The sequence below is a fragment of the Jaculus jaculus genome, chromosome 3, assembly GCF_020740685.1.
Source record: "Jaculus jaculus isolate mJacJac1 chromosome 3, mJacJac1.mat.Y.cur, whole genome shotgun sequence".
Classification (NCBI taxonomy): domain Eukaryota; kingdom Metazoa; phylum Chordata; class Mammalia; order Rodentia; family Dipodidae; genus Jaculus; species Jaculus jaculus.
Window position 1 is genome coordinate 72,228,481 of NC_059104.1, and position 13,373 is coordinate 72,241,853.

General features: G+C 41.4%; 1 protein-coding gene across 1 annotated transcript in view; it reads left to right on the forward strand.

The window, feature by feature from the left end:
* Mphosph8 (M-phase phosphoprotein 8) overlaps positions 1–13,373 on the forward strand; it is a 113,129-nt gene that overhangs the window by 64,998 nt on the left and 34,758 nt on the right. Inside the window, exons 10-11 of the mRNA XM_045145517.1 lie at positions 317–471; positions 10,694–10,848. Coding sequence (XP_045001452.1) covers positions 317–471; positions 10,694–10,848 — 310 coding nt within the window. The remainder of the gene's footprint in view (positions 1–316; positions 472–10,693; positions 10,849–13,373) is intronic.

Consider the following 13,373-nt stretch of genomic DNA (forward strand, 5'->3'; position numbering starts at 1 on the left):
AGGTTTCCTTAGCTTTTCTTTATCACACATTCCCTGCAAAAATTGTTTCCAGGCTGGTATGGAGGTGCTTGCCTTTAATCCCAGCACTTGGAAGGCAGAGGCAGGAGAGGAGGATCACTGAGTTTGAGGCCAGCCTGGGTCTGTAGAGTGATTTCCAGGTCAGCTTGGGCTAGAGTGAGACTGTATGTTAAAAACATAAACAAAAAATACTGTTCCCAGGCATGTTTGGAGAAAAGTACTCATACCAGTTGGAGTTCCTATGGCTTACAAGTAAGAAATTTTAAAAAGAAATTACTACTTCTTTTTCCTAACCTAGGCATGTAAAAGAGGAAATTCAGACATTGCACGACTTGTGATTGAATGTGGAGCTGACTGCAACATTTTGTCAAAGCACCAAAATAGTGCACTGTATTTTGCAAAGCAGTGTAACAACGTGCTTGTGTATGACCTGCTGAAGAGCCATTTGGAGACGTAAGACATAGTTGGAATAGTCTGTGTTGTAAGATGCCATGTGACAAAGGGCTTGAAAAGACTCTGTCCTGATAGGTTTCTCTCAATAGAATTTATAGCAAGTAGTTTATGAATTACTTTTGTACAAGTTACTGAAGTTTTAAGAAGTTTCTAGCTGAGTGTGTCATGCATTTAATTCCAGCACTCTGAAGGCAGAGGTAGGATTGCTGTGAGTTTGAGGCCACCTTTGAGACTACATAGTGAATTCCAGGTCAGCCTAGGCTAGAGTGAAACCCTACCTCTTGGTGTGGCGGGGGCAGGGGGAGAAGTTTCTGATATAATTTTGGCCTCTCTGGAAGTATCTTTCTAATATTTTAAACCTAAGTTTGGGTTTATAGCTCAGTTGATAGAGTGAGGATATTATACCTGGGTTCAGTACTCAACACCAAATAAACTGGGCATGGTGGTAAACCCCTGTAATCCCAGGAGTTTGAATAAGGAGGCGGAGGGTGAGAAGGTATGGTAGTGGCTTCTTATTACTAGAACACTCAGCCAGAAGTAGTTTATGGCAGGAAAGGGTTTAATTTTGGCTTACTGTCTTAAGGAGAAGTGAGGTCATGGTGGTGAAAGCATGGCAAGATCAGACAGCCAGATGTCACATCAGCTGGGAAGGAGCAGCAAGGGTGAGCTAGCTAGCTAGTACTGGAAGAAGGACTGGACTGTATAATCACAAAGGCTCCAGGTGGGACTAAATAGGTTTAATCACAAACAAATGAGGCTATGGTGGGCATTACACATTCAAACCACAACAGAAGGTGAAGATAATCCACAGTTGCATAGCAAGTTTGAGGCCAGCCCCTTTACATGAGACTCCGTCTAAAGGAAGAGGAGTAGGAAGAGAAGAAGGGGAGAAAGGAAGAAGAGGGTGAAGAAATAAGAAGAAAAAATTTAAGTCTATCCTTTATTTGACTAACATTTTCTTGAAGTCATTTCAACATTCTTTTTTTTGAAGTACAGTTTTCGGTTTACAAGAAAGCTGAGTGGAAGATGGTATTGGGTTCCCAAATACTTCCTGTTCACCCCCCTACACCCACAGCCAACTCCTTACTGTCAACATATCTACTAGAGTGTCATGTTTGTCACATTTTAATCCATGAATCCACACTTACACGTCATGACCATCCAGAGTCCAAAGTTTATGTCAACCTTGGCATTGTGCATTCTGTAGATTGGGAAAAATGTGTCTTTCCATGTAGCTGCCATTGTAGTATCATACAGAGCAATTGTACTGTTCTAAAAATCTGAGTTCCCACATCTTCATCCCTCTCTCCCATAACTTCTGATTGGCAAGTACCAATCTTTCACTGTCTCTCTGTTTACCATTTCCATAGTACTTGGAATCATATGTTACCTGGCATTTTCAGATCGTTTCCTTTCACTTAGCAAGGTGCATGTAAAGTTCCTTCACTGAGTTTTCACAGCTTGATGGCTTATTTCTCTATAATACGACTAATATTATGTTGCCTGTGTACTACAGATTATTCAACTTCATTCTCTCTCAAGTAAATAAATTATATTGTATTTCATTGCAAGTTCATAGTTTATGTGTTTCTACTACTTAGGGATTGATTTAGTGGGCTGTGGATGTGGCTCAATGTTAAAGCTGTTGCCTAGGTTCCATTCCTAGCACCACAAAGAAACAAAACTCTTTATTAACATCTGCCAGAACTGCTACTGGAAAAGGTGAGGTTCTTATTTTTCATGCAAGTGCATAGTGAGACAACCTTGGAGGAGCAGCTCCTTGCTTCCTGAGCTACACAAAGACCCCACTGACACTTGCAAGATGATCACTGCAGTTCAGGCAGAGAGGATCCATACTCTAACCCAAAAGTAAGGTAAATTTTAGACAAGGGACCAGATTATATCTACCTGCTTGTCAGCCTGTCTGGGGTACCTCTCAAACAGAATTCCCATAAGCCAGCTTTTTCTTTTCTTCTCTGCCCTATTAGGCAGCAACAGAGAGCCAGCCATTGAGGTGGCCTGCCATCCTTTTTGTCCAGTACTGAGAGGTTCTCATTTTTTTTTCTCATTTTTTATTTTAAAAATATTTTACTTATTTATTTGACACAGAGAGAAAGAGGCAGATAGAAAATGGGCACGTCACCTCTTGTCAAAATTCCAGACACATGCATGCACTACATTGTGCATCTAGCTTTATGTGGGTACTAGAAAATCAAACCTGGGTCCTTCAGTTTTGCTGACAAGCACCTTAACTGCTGAGCAATTGCTCCAGCTTCCATTTCTGATTTTTTTATTCATTCATTACACCTGTATGATTAAGGACAGTCTTTGACAGTATTCTAAATACTAGGATTATGGAGATAATAGTAACCAAAAGGATTGGCTTGCCCTTGTGAAACTTCAGTTCCAGTGAAGAGATGAACAGTAAGAGAGATTGACAGTCTAAAACCATGAGAGGGAAGAGGGAAGAAGCAGAATGAAGCCAGAGATACTCATTCAGAAAAATGGACCTGGCCTTGTGGTACAGGCTCATAATCCCAACTGCTAGGGAGGCCAAGACAGGAAGATTGTCCTGCCAGAACTACAGAGTGAGTTCAAGGTCATACTGGGCAATTATTTAGTGAAAACTTGTCTCAAGAAGTAAAAAAGCCGGGTGTGGTGGTGTACGCCTTTAATCCCAGCACTCAGGAGGCAAAGGTAGGAGGATCGCCATGAGTTGGAGGCCACCCTGAGACTACATAATGAATTCCAGGTCAGTCTGGGGTAGAGCAAGACCCTACTTTGGAAAAAAAAAAAAAAAAAAAGGAAAGGAAAAAGAAAAATAAAAAGAGCCAGATGTGGTGGCACTCGCCTTTAATCCCAGCATCTTCAGTGTTAGAGTGCTTGCTTACTTTTGTATAAAACTGTACAAGTTCAATCGCCAATACTACAAGTAATAAAGTAAATGTCAAAATGGGTAGGTGATAACTGGTATTAGGATAAAATACGATTTTTGATTTTCTAATGTTATGCCATTTTAATTGATTATTATTTGTTGATTTTTTTAAATAAACAGTTTATATTCTTGACCCCCTTGCTTTTTTGGGGGGGTGGGAATGGAGGTAGGGGTTTACTCTAGCCTATGCTGACCTGGGACTCATTCTAGTTAGTCCCAGGCTAGCCTTGAACTCACAGCGATCCTCCTACCTCAGCCTCTCAAGTACTAGGAGTAAGGGCATAGTGTTTTTTCTTCATTTTTCACAAAAAAAAAATTGGGGGGGACTAGAGAGATGACTGAGACATTAGAGCTATTTGTTTACAAAGCCTGCTGGCTTAAAAGCGTGCACACCACCATGCCCAGCATCAAGATAAAATTTATTGACAGTTTTCATGTATTTTGTTGTGATCCCCTCCCATTCTGTTGTCTGCATTCTTCTCTGTCCCCCCTCCCCTGTACTTCCCATCTTAGACTGGATCCTTTCTAATTCTCGCCTAGTCTTCTATTTGTATGTGGTTTTTTTTTTTTTTTTTTCTTTATTTATTTATTTGCAGGGAGAGAGAAAATAGGCACACCAGGGCCTCTAGCCACTGCAAACAAATTTGTAAGCTTTGTAGGCAAGTGCCTTAAATGCTGACCCATTTATCTCTCTAGCCCTTGATGCCTTTTTTTTTATTTGGTTGTTTATGTGTGTGACCACTGAGTGTAATTAGGGTTGCCTGCATGAGCATGGATGGAGAATTATTTACCAGAGTACAAGCAATATACCAGTGCAGAAAATGTCTCCCACTCCTCATTAACTTAACTGCAAATAACTACTCAGGGAGGGATGGGACTTCGTGATCATCCATAATGAAGCGTCAGTGGGTCCAATTTTATGCACGCCTTGTGCAATTAACAGTAAAATCACTGTGATGTTATAAATGCAGTGGTCAATCTGCAAGACAGCATGCCAGCCCATTGTGTGGCTCTTTCATTCTTTTTACTGCCCCTTTTGAAGTTTTCCCAGAATATAGAAAAAGATGATACAGGTGTCTCATTTTTTGTTAAGCACTCCATAGTCACTTTTTTTTTAAGTGATTGTAACAACACTGATTTAATTAAGTAAAAATTAAATAAAGCACAAACATTATTTATATACATAGGGAAGGAGATAATAAATATTACAGTTGATACACTTACTGAAAACACTAATTTAATTTTTTATTTATTTTATTTTATTTTTTAAAATATATTTTATTTACTTATTTGTCTGAGAGAAAGAGCCAGAGAGAGAGAGAGAACAGGCACACCAGGGCCTTCAGCCACTGTAAACAAACTCCAGATGCATGTGTCCTCTTGTGCATCTCGCTTATGTGGGTCCTGGAGAGTCGAACACAGATCCTTTGGCTTTGCAGGCAAATGCCTTAACCACTAAGCCATCTCTCCAGCCCTTAATTTTATTTTATTTATTTTTTTTGTTTTGTTTTTTTTGTTTTTTGTTTTAGTTAATTTTATTTTTATTAGTTATGTATACAGTCATGTTGGTATCATCAATAGCCTCCTCCCTGTCCTCCCCCCTCTGCAGGGACTCTCCTCGTTGGGAAATATGGGTCGTGCATTGTATGGTTAGCCATCAGTTATGGGTAAAAAGCAGTGTCTCTGTGCATAATGACCCAACTTTGTAGCTCTAACAATCTTTCTGCCCCCCTCTTCCACAAATTTTCCTGACCCATGTTGGGTTTGTTTTGGGTATACTTCAGTGATGAGGTTTTGGGAGCCTCTGTTAGACTTTTTTTTTTTAAGTTTTGTTTATTTGAGAGAAAGAGGCAAATAGAAAAGGGGAGAATGGATATGCCAGGGCCTCTAGCCACTGCAAATGAACTCCAGATGTATGCACCACCTTGTACATCGGGTATTATATAGGTACTGGTGAATCGAACTTGGGTTCTTAGGCTTTGCAGACAAGCGCCTTAACCATTGAGCTATCTCTTCAATCCCCATAGACTTATTTTTTCATGTGTGTAGGTGATATATGCACCTGGATGTCCTCTGTAGAGCCCCATTCACTTGAATGCAGTGGCTAGGGAGGAACATTAGAGTCCTGCTCCATTGTTCTCCCACCTGTTCTTATTTGAGCCAGAGTGTCATAGCTATAGAGCTTGCCATTTTTAATCACAAATTCTGATAATTCTTGGGTTTCTGCTCCTCTATAGTACTGGGGTTACAGATATGTATGATCACACTCAGCTGTTTATCCCATTGGGTTTCTGCCTTTTCTATTATTTTTTTATTATTATTATTATTATTATTATTATTATTATTATTATATTTATTGAGGGAACTAGAACCAAGGAAAGACACCCATGTGGCTAGAGATCCCACGTGGAGGGCCTGGGGAAAAAGTGTGGAAAGAAACAAGAAAACAAGGCTGGAGAGATGGCTTAGAGGTTAAGGCATTTGCATGTAAAGCCAAAGGACCCAGGTTCAATGCCCCAGAACCCACATTAGCCAAATGCACAAGGGGCCACACTCGTCTGGAGTTCATTTGCAATGGCTGGAGGCCCTGGCATGCCTGTTCTCTCTCTCTCCCCCTTCTCTGTCTAGTAAATAAATAAATAAAAATAAAATATTTTCTAAAAACCAAGAAAAGAGAAAACAAAGTTCAAGGAGCTCCTACCATGTAGGGAGCTGGAAGGGATAAAGGACACTTACGGAGAGTAAGGGCTAGGGGGCCTTTCCTGCTGGGCCTAGACCGAGCCAGCCAAGGGAAAAACTCACCCACAGCTGGAAGTTCCTCAGTGATCAAAGAAAGAGAGAGAGCTGCCTGTTCTTATTTGAGCCAGAGTGTCTTATCCCAGAGCTTGCCATTTTTTCACAAATTGATAATGCTTAGGTCTCTGCTCCCTTACAGGACTGTGATTACAGATAAGCATGGACATGCTATATGTGTGGGTCCTGGGGGTCAAACTCAAGTAGTATGTCAGGTCTCTATAGGCCTTCATGCTTGCACAGGAAATGCCATTAACCTCTGAGGCATTTCTCCAGCCTATCCACAGGCTTTTGACTAGGGTTTTAGTACCCAGCATGAATTCCCTGTGGTGGAAAAGACCTCAGATCCAACCAGAGAGCAGTTGTTTACCCCTGTTTACAATTATGAAGCTATTACACCAGTTAGCACATTTTGCCTGGCTGGTCACTTGTATAGCTCACAGAGTCCACTGCTGGGTAAAAGTGTTGATTTTTTTTGTTGTTTGTTGTTCCCCTGTCAACAACCTGCATAGTACCTTCCGGAACTATGATAGACAGCCAGGAAGGAAATTTGTAGCTCATGATTTCTCTGTGAGACCTTGAACTTCTGGTCCTCTTGGCTCTGCCTCCTGAGGTACCACACCCAGTTTTATGTGGTGTTGGGGATCAAACACAGGGCCTCATACATGCTAGGTAAGCTCTAACTGACCTATATTCCCAGCCTCCTAATGTATGTATTTTAGACATTTTTTTTTTTTTTGGTTTTTCGAGGTAGGGTCTCACTCTGGGCCAGGCTGACCTGAAATTAACTCTGTCATCTCAGGGTGGCCTTGAACTCATGGCAATTCTCCTACCTCTGCCTCCCGAGTGCTGGGATTAAAGGCGTGCGCCACCACGCCCGGCTTCTAGACTTTTTTTTAAGGGGATAGAAAACTATTTATTGACCACCGTTGACCATTATTTATAATCAACAGTAATCAATAGCAAGATAACATTTGATACTACCAAGTTTTTTTTCCTGGATTCTGCTGAACCAATAACCCCAATATTGAAAGGGTTAAACTGACATGTAAAGAACGAGTTGGGGTTTAACAAATAAAAAGCATGTGGATCAATAATTTATAATTTCCAAATTTTTCTTCTTTACTCATTTATACTAGCAGCTCCTAAGTTGCCAACATTTCTAACATTGCATTTCTATGAGTTGTCTTAGCTGTTTCATGAATCTTTAGTACCGATTTCAACTTTCTATAAAAGAATGGTTCACTAGAAGAACCTTTAAATATACATTTAGTTTTGCTTAGCTAACTAAAACAAGAGATGATTTGTGGGATTTTGATTTTTTTGTTTTGTTTTGTTTTTTGGTGGATAGTAAGATTAGGGAATTGGAAGGGATCAAGTTTTATATTTCAGGAAAAAGTTTTTTTATGTGTAATGTGAAAAGTATATCGTGCATGCACCTGTGTGTGCAGATACCTGTGCACTTGTCATGAGGCCAGAAGAGGAGAATTGTTCATTTGCCTGTTTCCTTGAGATGGACTCTCACTCAAACCAGCTGCTCAAACTAGTGCTCTTGATGCAAAATAAAACAAAATCCAACAGTTGTTAGTATTTTCAGTGTCAGCATATCAAACTTGATTTTCATCGGAATGTAGTTATTCTTATACTAGTAATTCAAAAGCCAAAATGCAGAGTTTATATATGTATAAATTTTTAATATTTTATTTTATTTATTTATTAGAAAAAAAGAGGCAGATAGATAGAATGGGTACAACACAGCCTCTAGCCAGCCATAAAGCTTGCAGGGTCTACTGCTGATTAAGACCATTGATTACTTTTCTCCCTCTAAACACTACATGTCACTTGCCAGCATCCTGACAGCTAGTAACAAAGGAGGCTTCTAGTTCAGCTCTAGCTTGATTCCTTAGTCTCCAGCAGTTGAATCATCAACTCCCCAACAGCAATAAGGTCTTACCATCTAGTTCTGGTGGGCAACCAAGAGCCTGAGCAATGGCTTGTGCTGTTTTGGGGGCATCAGGGACCTCCCTATCCAATATCTTGCTAGAAGGTATCCCACCTTTGGCACTGAAAGATTTCAAATAACAACCTATGGCTTCTGGGCACATTATCCACTTCCACAAGTTACTTCTGCCCAAACTCACTCTTTTTTAAAAAATATTTTATTTATTATTTATTTGCAAGCAGAGAGAACGGATGCATCAGGACCTCTTGTCACTTCAAACTCCAGACACATGTACTACTTTGTGCCTCTGGCTTTAATGTGGGTATTGGGGAATTGAACCTGGGCAGTCAGTGAGTACCTTTAGCTGCTGAGCCGTCTCACCAGCCCCAAACTCATTTTTTTTTTACATATATGTTATTAGTTGGTGAAGTAGTTTTCATATGGACTATTCATAAATTTTGTTAAATTTATTTTTACTTATTTATTTATTTGAGAAAGAGAAAGAAGAGGGAGGGGGAAGAGAGAATAGAATGGGCACACCAGGGTCTTCAACTGCTGCAAATGAACTAATTCATGCATCACCTGTGCATTTGGCTTATGTGGGTCCTGGGGAATTGAGCCTGGGTCCTTTGGCTTTGCCCACAACTGTCTTAACTGCTAAGCCATCTCTTTTAGCACATTTATTTGTTTTTGTTTATTTATTGGAGAGAGGTGGAGAGGGAGAGCAAGCACACCATGGCCACTAGCCACTGCAAACAAACTCCATACACAGGCACCAGCTTTTGCATCTGGCTTTACGTGGGTACTGATGACTTGAACCCAGGTCCTTAAGCTTCACAGGCAAATGCCTTAACCACTGATACATTTCTCCAGCCCCAGCATTATTCATAAATCTTAAACTTTGATTAATCCTCCTCCTACCTCTTCCTCTCCCCCATCCCCTTCACTTAGACTATTTCCCTCCACCCCCTGCTCTTCTACTGACGTAACTATTATACCATCCCATTAGTCCCTCTTCTCCCTTTACTTCCTCTTAGCCCCTTTTTTCTAGGTTCCTGGTCTCTACTACTGACTTTTATTACAACTTAAATATAAATTTAAACATTGGAATCTAGGATCTACATATGAGAGAGAACATGTGACATTTGATTTTCAGAGCCTGGTTTACTCCAACTAGTATAATCTTTTCCAGATGCATCCATTTCCTTGTAAATATCATAATTTCATTGTTTAAAATTTTTATTTATTTATTTTTTTATTTATTTGAGAGCAACAGGCAAAGAAAGAGATAGATAGAGAATGTGCGTGCCAGGGCCTCCAGACACTGGAAACGAACTCCAGACACGTGCACCCCCTTGTGCATCTGGCTTACATGAATCCTGGGGAATTGAGCCTTGAACCGAGGTCCTTGGGTTTCACAGGCAAGCACTTAACCTCTAAGCCATCTCTCCAGCCCATGATCTCATTTTTGTTGTTGTTGTTTTCTGGATGGGTTCTCACTCTAGCCCAGGCTGACCTGGAATTCACTATGTAGTCCCAGCCTGGCCTCAAACTCACAGCAATCCTCCTACTTCTGCCTCCCAAGTGCTGGGATTAAAGACGTGCACCACTATACCCAGCTTCATTTTTCTTTATAGCTGAATAAAACTCCATTGTGTGCATATATCACATCTTTATTATCCATTCATCAGTTGGAAGGCATCTAGGCTGGTTCCGTTTCCTGTTGTGATTGCAGCAGCAATATAAAACATAGTTTTTGTTGCATATCCTTTTGTAAGTCTCACATTTGTAGAGTTCACCAGTTTAGATGCTCTGATCCTTGAGTCCTACAGTGTCTCCAGGCTATACACTTCCAGCTTGAGTCACTTCCAATAGGAAAAAAGCTCTTTATTTTAAACTTTTTAATTGTACATTGGGATGCAGTATACACATGCAGTGGTCAAATTGGGATAAGTAACATTTTCTGCCTCTTAAGCATTCGTTAATTTATTTTATTTGGTTTTAAGGTAGGGTCTGGCTCTAGCTCAGGCTGACCTGGAATTTACTCTTTATTCTTAGGCTGGCCGCAAACTCACAGCGATACTCCTACCTCTGCCTCCCAAGTTCTGGGATTAAAGGCATGTGCCACCCTTCTTTTTTAGACATATTTTTATTTACTTATTTGAGGGAGAGAGAAAGACTATATAGGTTTGCCAAGTGACTATTAATGGTGCAAATAAACTCCAGATACATGCACTACTTTGTATATCTGGCTTTATGTGGGTATTGGGAAATCAAACCTGGACCAACAGGCTTTGCAATCAAGTACCTAACTGCTGATCCTTGCCCTAATTTGAAAATTAACAATCGATTATACTTATTTATGGGGTACAGTTGGAAATTTCACTATACATACGTTAACTTTTTTTTTTTTTTTTTTGAGACAAGGTCTTACTCTGTAGTCTAGACTGGTCTGGAACTTGAGGCAGTCCTTCTTAGTTTTCTTAGTTCTGGAATTATAGATGTGAGCCAGCACACAAAGTTATATTAACAATCTTTTCTTCTCTTATTAGGCTTTCAAGAGTGGCAGAGGAAACAATTAGGGACTACTTTGAATCTCGCCTTGCTCTCCTAGAACCTGTTTTCCCAATAGCATGTCATCGACTCTGTGAAGGGCCAGATTTCTCAACTGATTTTAATTATAAGCTTCCTCAGAACATACCAGAGGGTAAGCATACACTCACCTTAAAATTTTAGTGTTGGAAGTATGCTCTAATGCTGAACTGATTGTTATATACAAGCCCTTCTGTAGTAAATGCCATTATTTTGGATACATGCCATTCCAGACTATATCAAGGGCTCTATAAAGCAGTCTTATTTAACCTTGTTTAAAATTTTGTAGGTGGACTGGAGGGATGGCTGAGTGGTTAAGGCACTTGCTTGCAAATCAAAGGACTCAGGTTCAATTCCCCAGGACCCATGTAAGCCATGCACAAGGTGACACATGTGTCTGGAGTTCATTTGGAGTGGCTGGAGGCCCTGGCACATCATTCTTTCTATCTCTGTCTCTGTGTCTCAAATAAATAAATAATAATACTTAAAATTTTGTAGGAATTGGATTTTAATAATTATTTGTGTTTTTCATGAGATTTACTAAGGTAGCTTCAGGATTCTAAGCCTAGAATCGTTTTTTCTCTACATTCTGTTACAAATAATAGGTCCCACGTTTTTTTAAAGATAATTTCACCCCATAGTTCAGGCTGGCCTTCAGGTAAGAAGTAGAAGGGTTGCTGTGAGTTTGATACCAGCCTGGGACTACAAAGTGAGTTCCAGTTCAGTCTGGGCTAGAGTGAGACCCTACCTTTAAGAAAAAATGTGCATTGACTAAGTTGGGTGTGGTAAGTACATACCTTGTAATCCTTGTTCTTATGTGGTGCTGAGGCAAGAGACTCACTTGTGGTTGTTAGCCTGAACTACATAGTGAATTTTAGGTTAGCCTAGGTTAACACCGTTTCTCAAAACAAACAAAAAGGGGCTGGGAAGCTGGACATGGTGGTGTATACCTTTAATCCCAGCACTCAGGAGGCAGAGCTAGAAGGATAGCCATAAGTTCAAGGCCACCCTGAGACTACATAGTGAATTCTAGGTCAGCCTGGACTAGAGTGAGACCCTCCCTTGAAAAACAACAACAACAACAACAAAAAGGGCGGGGCCTGGGGACATGGCTCATCAGTTAAAGGCACTTGTTTGCAAAGTCTAATGATCTGGGTTTGATTTCCCCCAGTACCCATGTAAAGCCCTGTGTTGCACAAAGTGGTGTGCATGTGTCTGGTGCACCCATCTTTCCGTCTTCCCTCCCTGCAAATAAATAAGTAAATATTAAGAAATATCAGACTTCCGGTTAAGATGGCGGCGTAGGTACCACGCAAAAACAGCCTGGGGGGGGAAGACCAAAAAAAACTCAGCAAAATACACACTTTTACTAAAAAGTGAGGTGTATAGGAAGTTGAGGCGGCAGCGGAGAAGTAGAAGAGTTCCAGAGCATCCAGAGCCTGCACAGGCGGGAACAGCGGCTCCGGGCCGCTCGACTACCCGCCGCAACCGCGGAGCGGCAGAAAACCGCCGGACTCTTGGCTCGAGCCGCAGGACAAGCCAGGTGCGGGATTTTCCCCTCACACCGCGCCCTCCGCAACTCGGGAAACGTGAGGGGAGAGCGGCAGCGAGCAACGGAGGGAGGAGCAGACCGCGAGGTAAAAGCACACGTGGAGAAACGATACAACCAGAACAGCGCGGCTCCCTCCCCTCCCCTGCCGCCTGAACCCAGCTCCAGCGAACACAGCAGCGGCCCGGGACCCGGCCACGCCAACTTGGGCTGACGGCGGGACCCAAGCAGGAGCAGAATTTGGCAGCAACTTCAGCGGCTCCAGCACCAGTACCAGTGGCCCCAGCAGCAGCGGACCCAGGAGCGGCAGCGGTGACAGATCCCACAGCAGCGACTTCGGGGGAGCAGCACCGGTGGACACGGCAACGGCAGCTTCAGCAGCGGTGGGGGCTCCGGGGGTGGCGCCTACAACAGCTGCAGAGACGGCGGCAGAGGCTCGGTTTGCCCCGTAGGAAAAGCAAGTGCCCAGCTCCAGAAATCAGAACAGCAGCCCGACGTCCCAGGCAGCAACTTGACTGAGACCACAATCACCCAAGGTAACTGGGATTGCACCAGGGAAGGGTCTCACTTGGTCACAAGCTGACTTGGATACCTCAACAGACCAGAAATCTAAACCTCTTTGTTGATAGAGGATCTGGTCATTATAATAACTACTCTTGCATACATACTCGGGGCTGTTTTTGATGGAATGGGTACAGTGTTTAGCTAAATTTTAGAATCTACCAGTATATTATTCCACTACCTTAAGGTCCTACCCTGAAAATATATTACACCAAATCAATTGATACAGCTAAGAATACACAGCTAGCTAGAAAATCCAAGCATTCACTTAATCCAAGATGCAAAAATATATACATTATAACACAAGAAACACTAAAAAGCAAGACGATATAAATCCATCTAAAAGTATTAATGCATCAGAAATGTCCTCCAGTGAGAAAGAGTTAGAGGAAATGCCTGAGAAAGAGTTCAAAAGAATAATTATAAATATGTTCAAAGAGGTCAAAGAACACATGAAAACAATCAAAGAAGAAATCAAAGAGGAAATCAAAGAGGAAATCAAAGGAATCAAAGAAGAGGCAGGACACCAA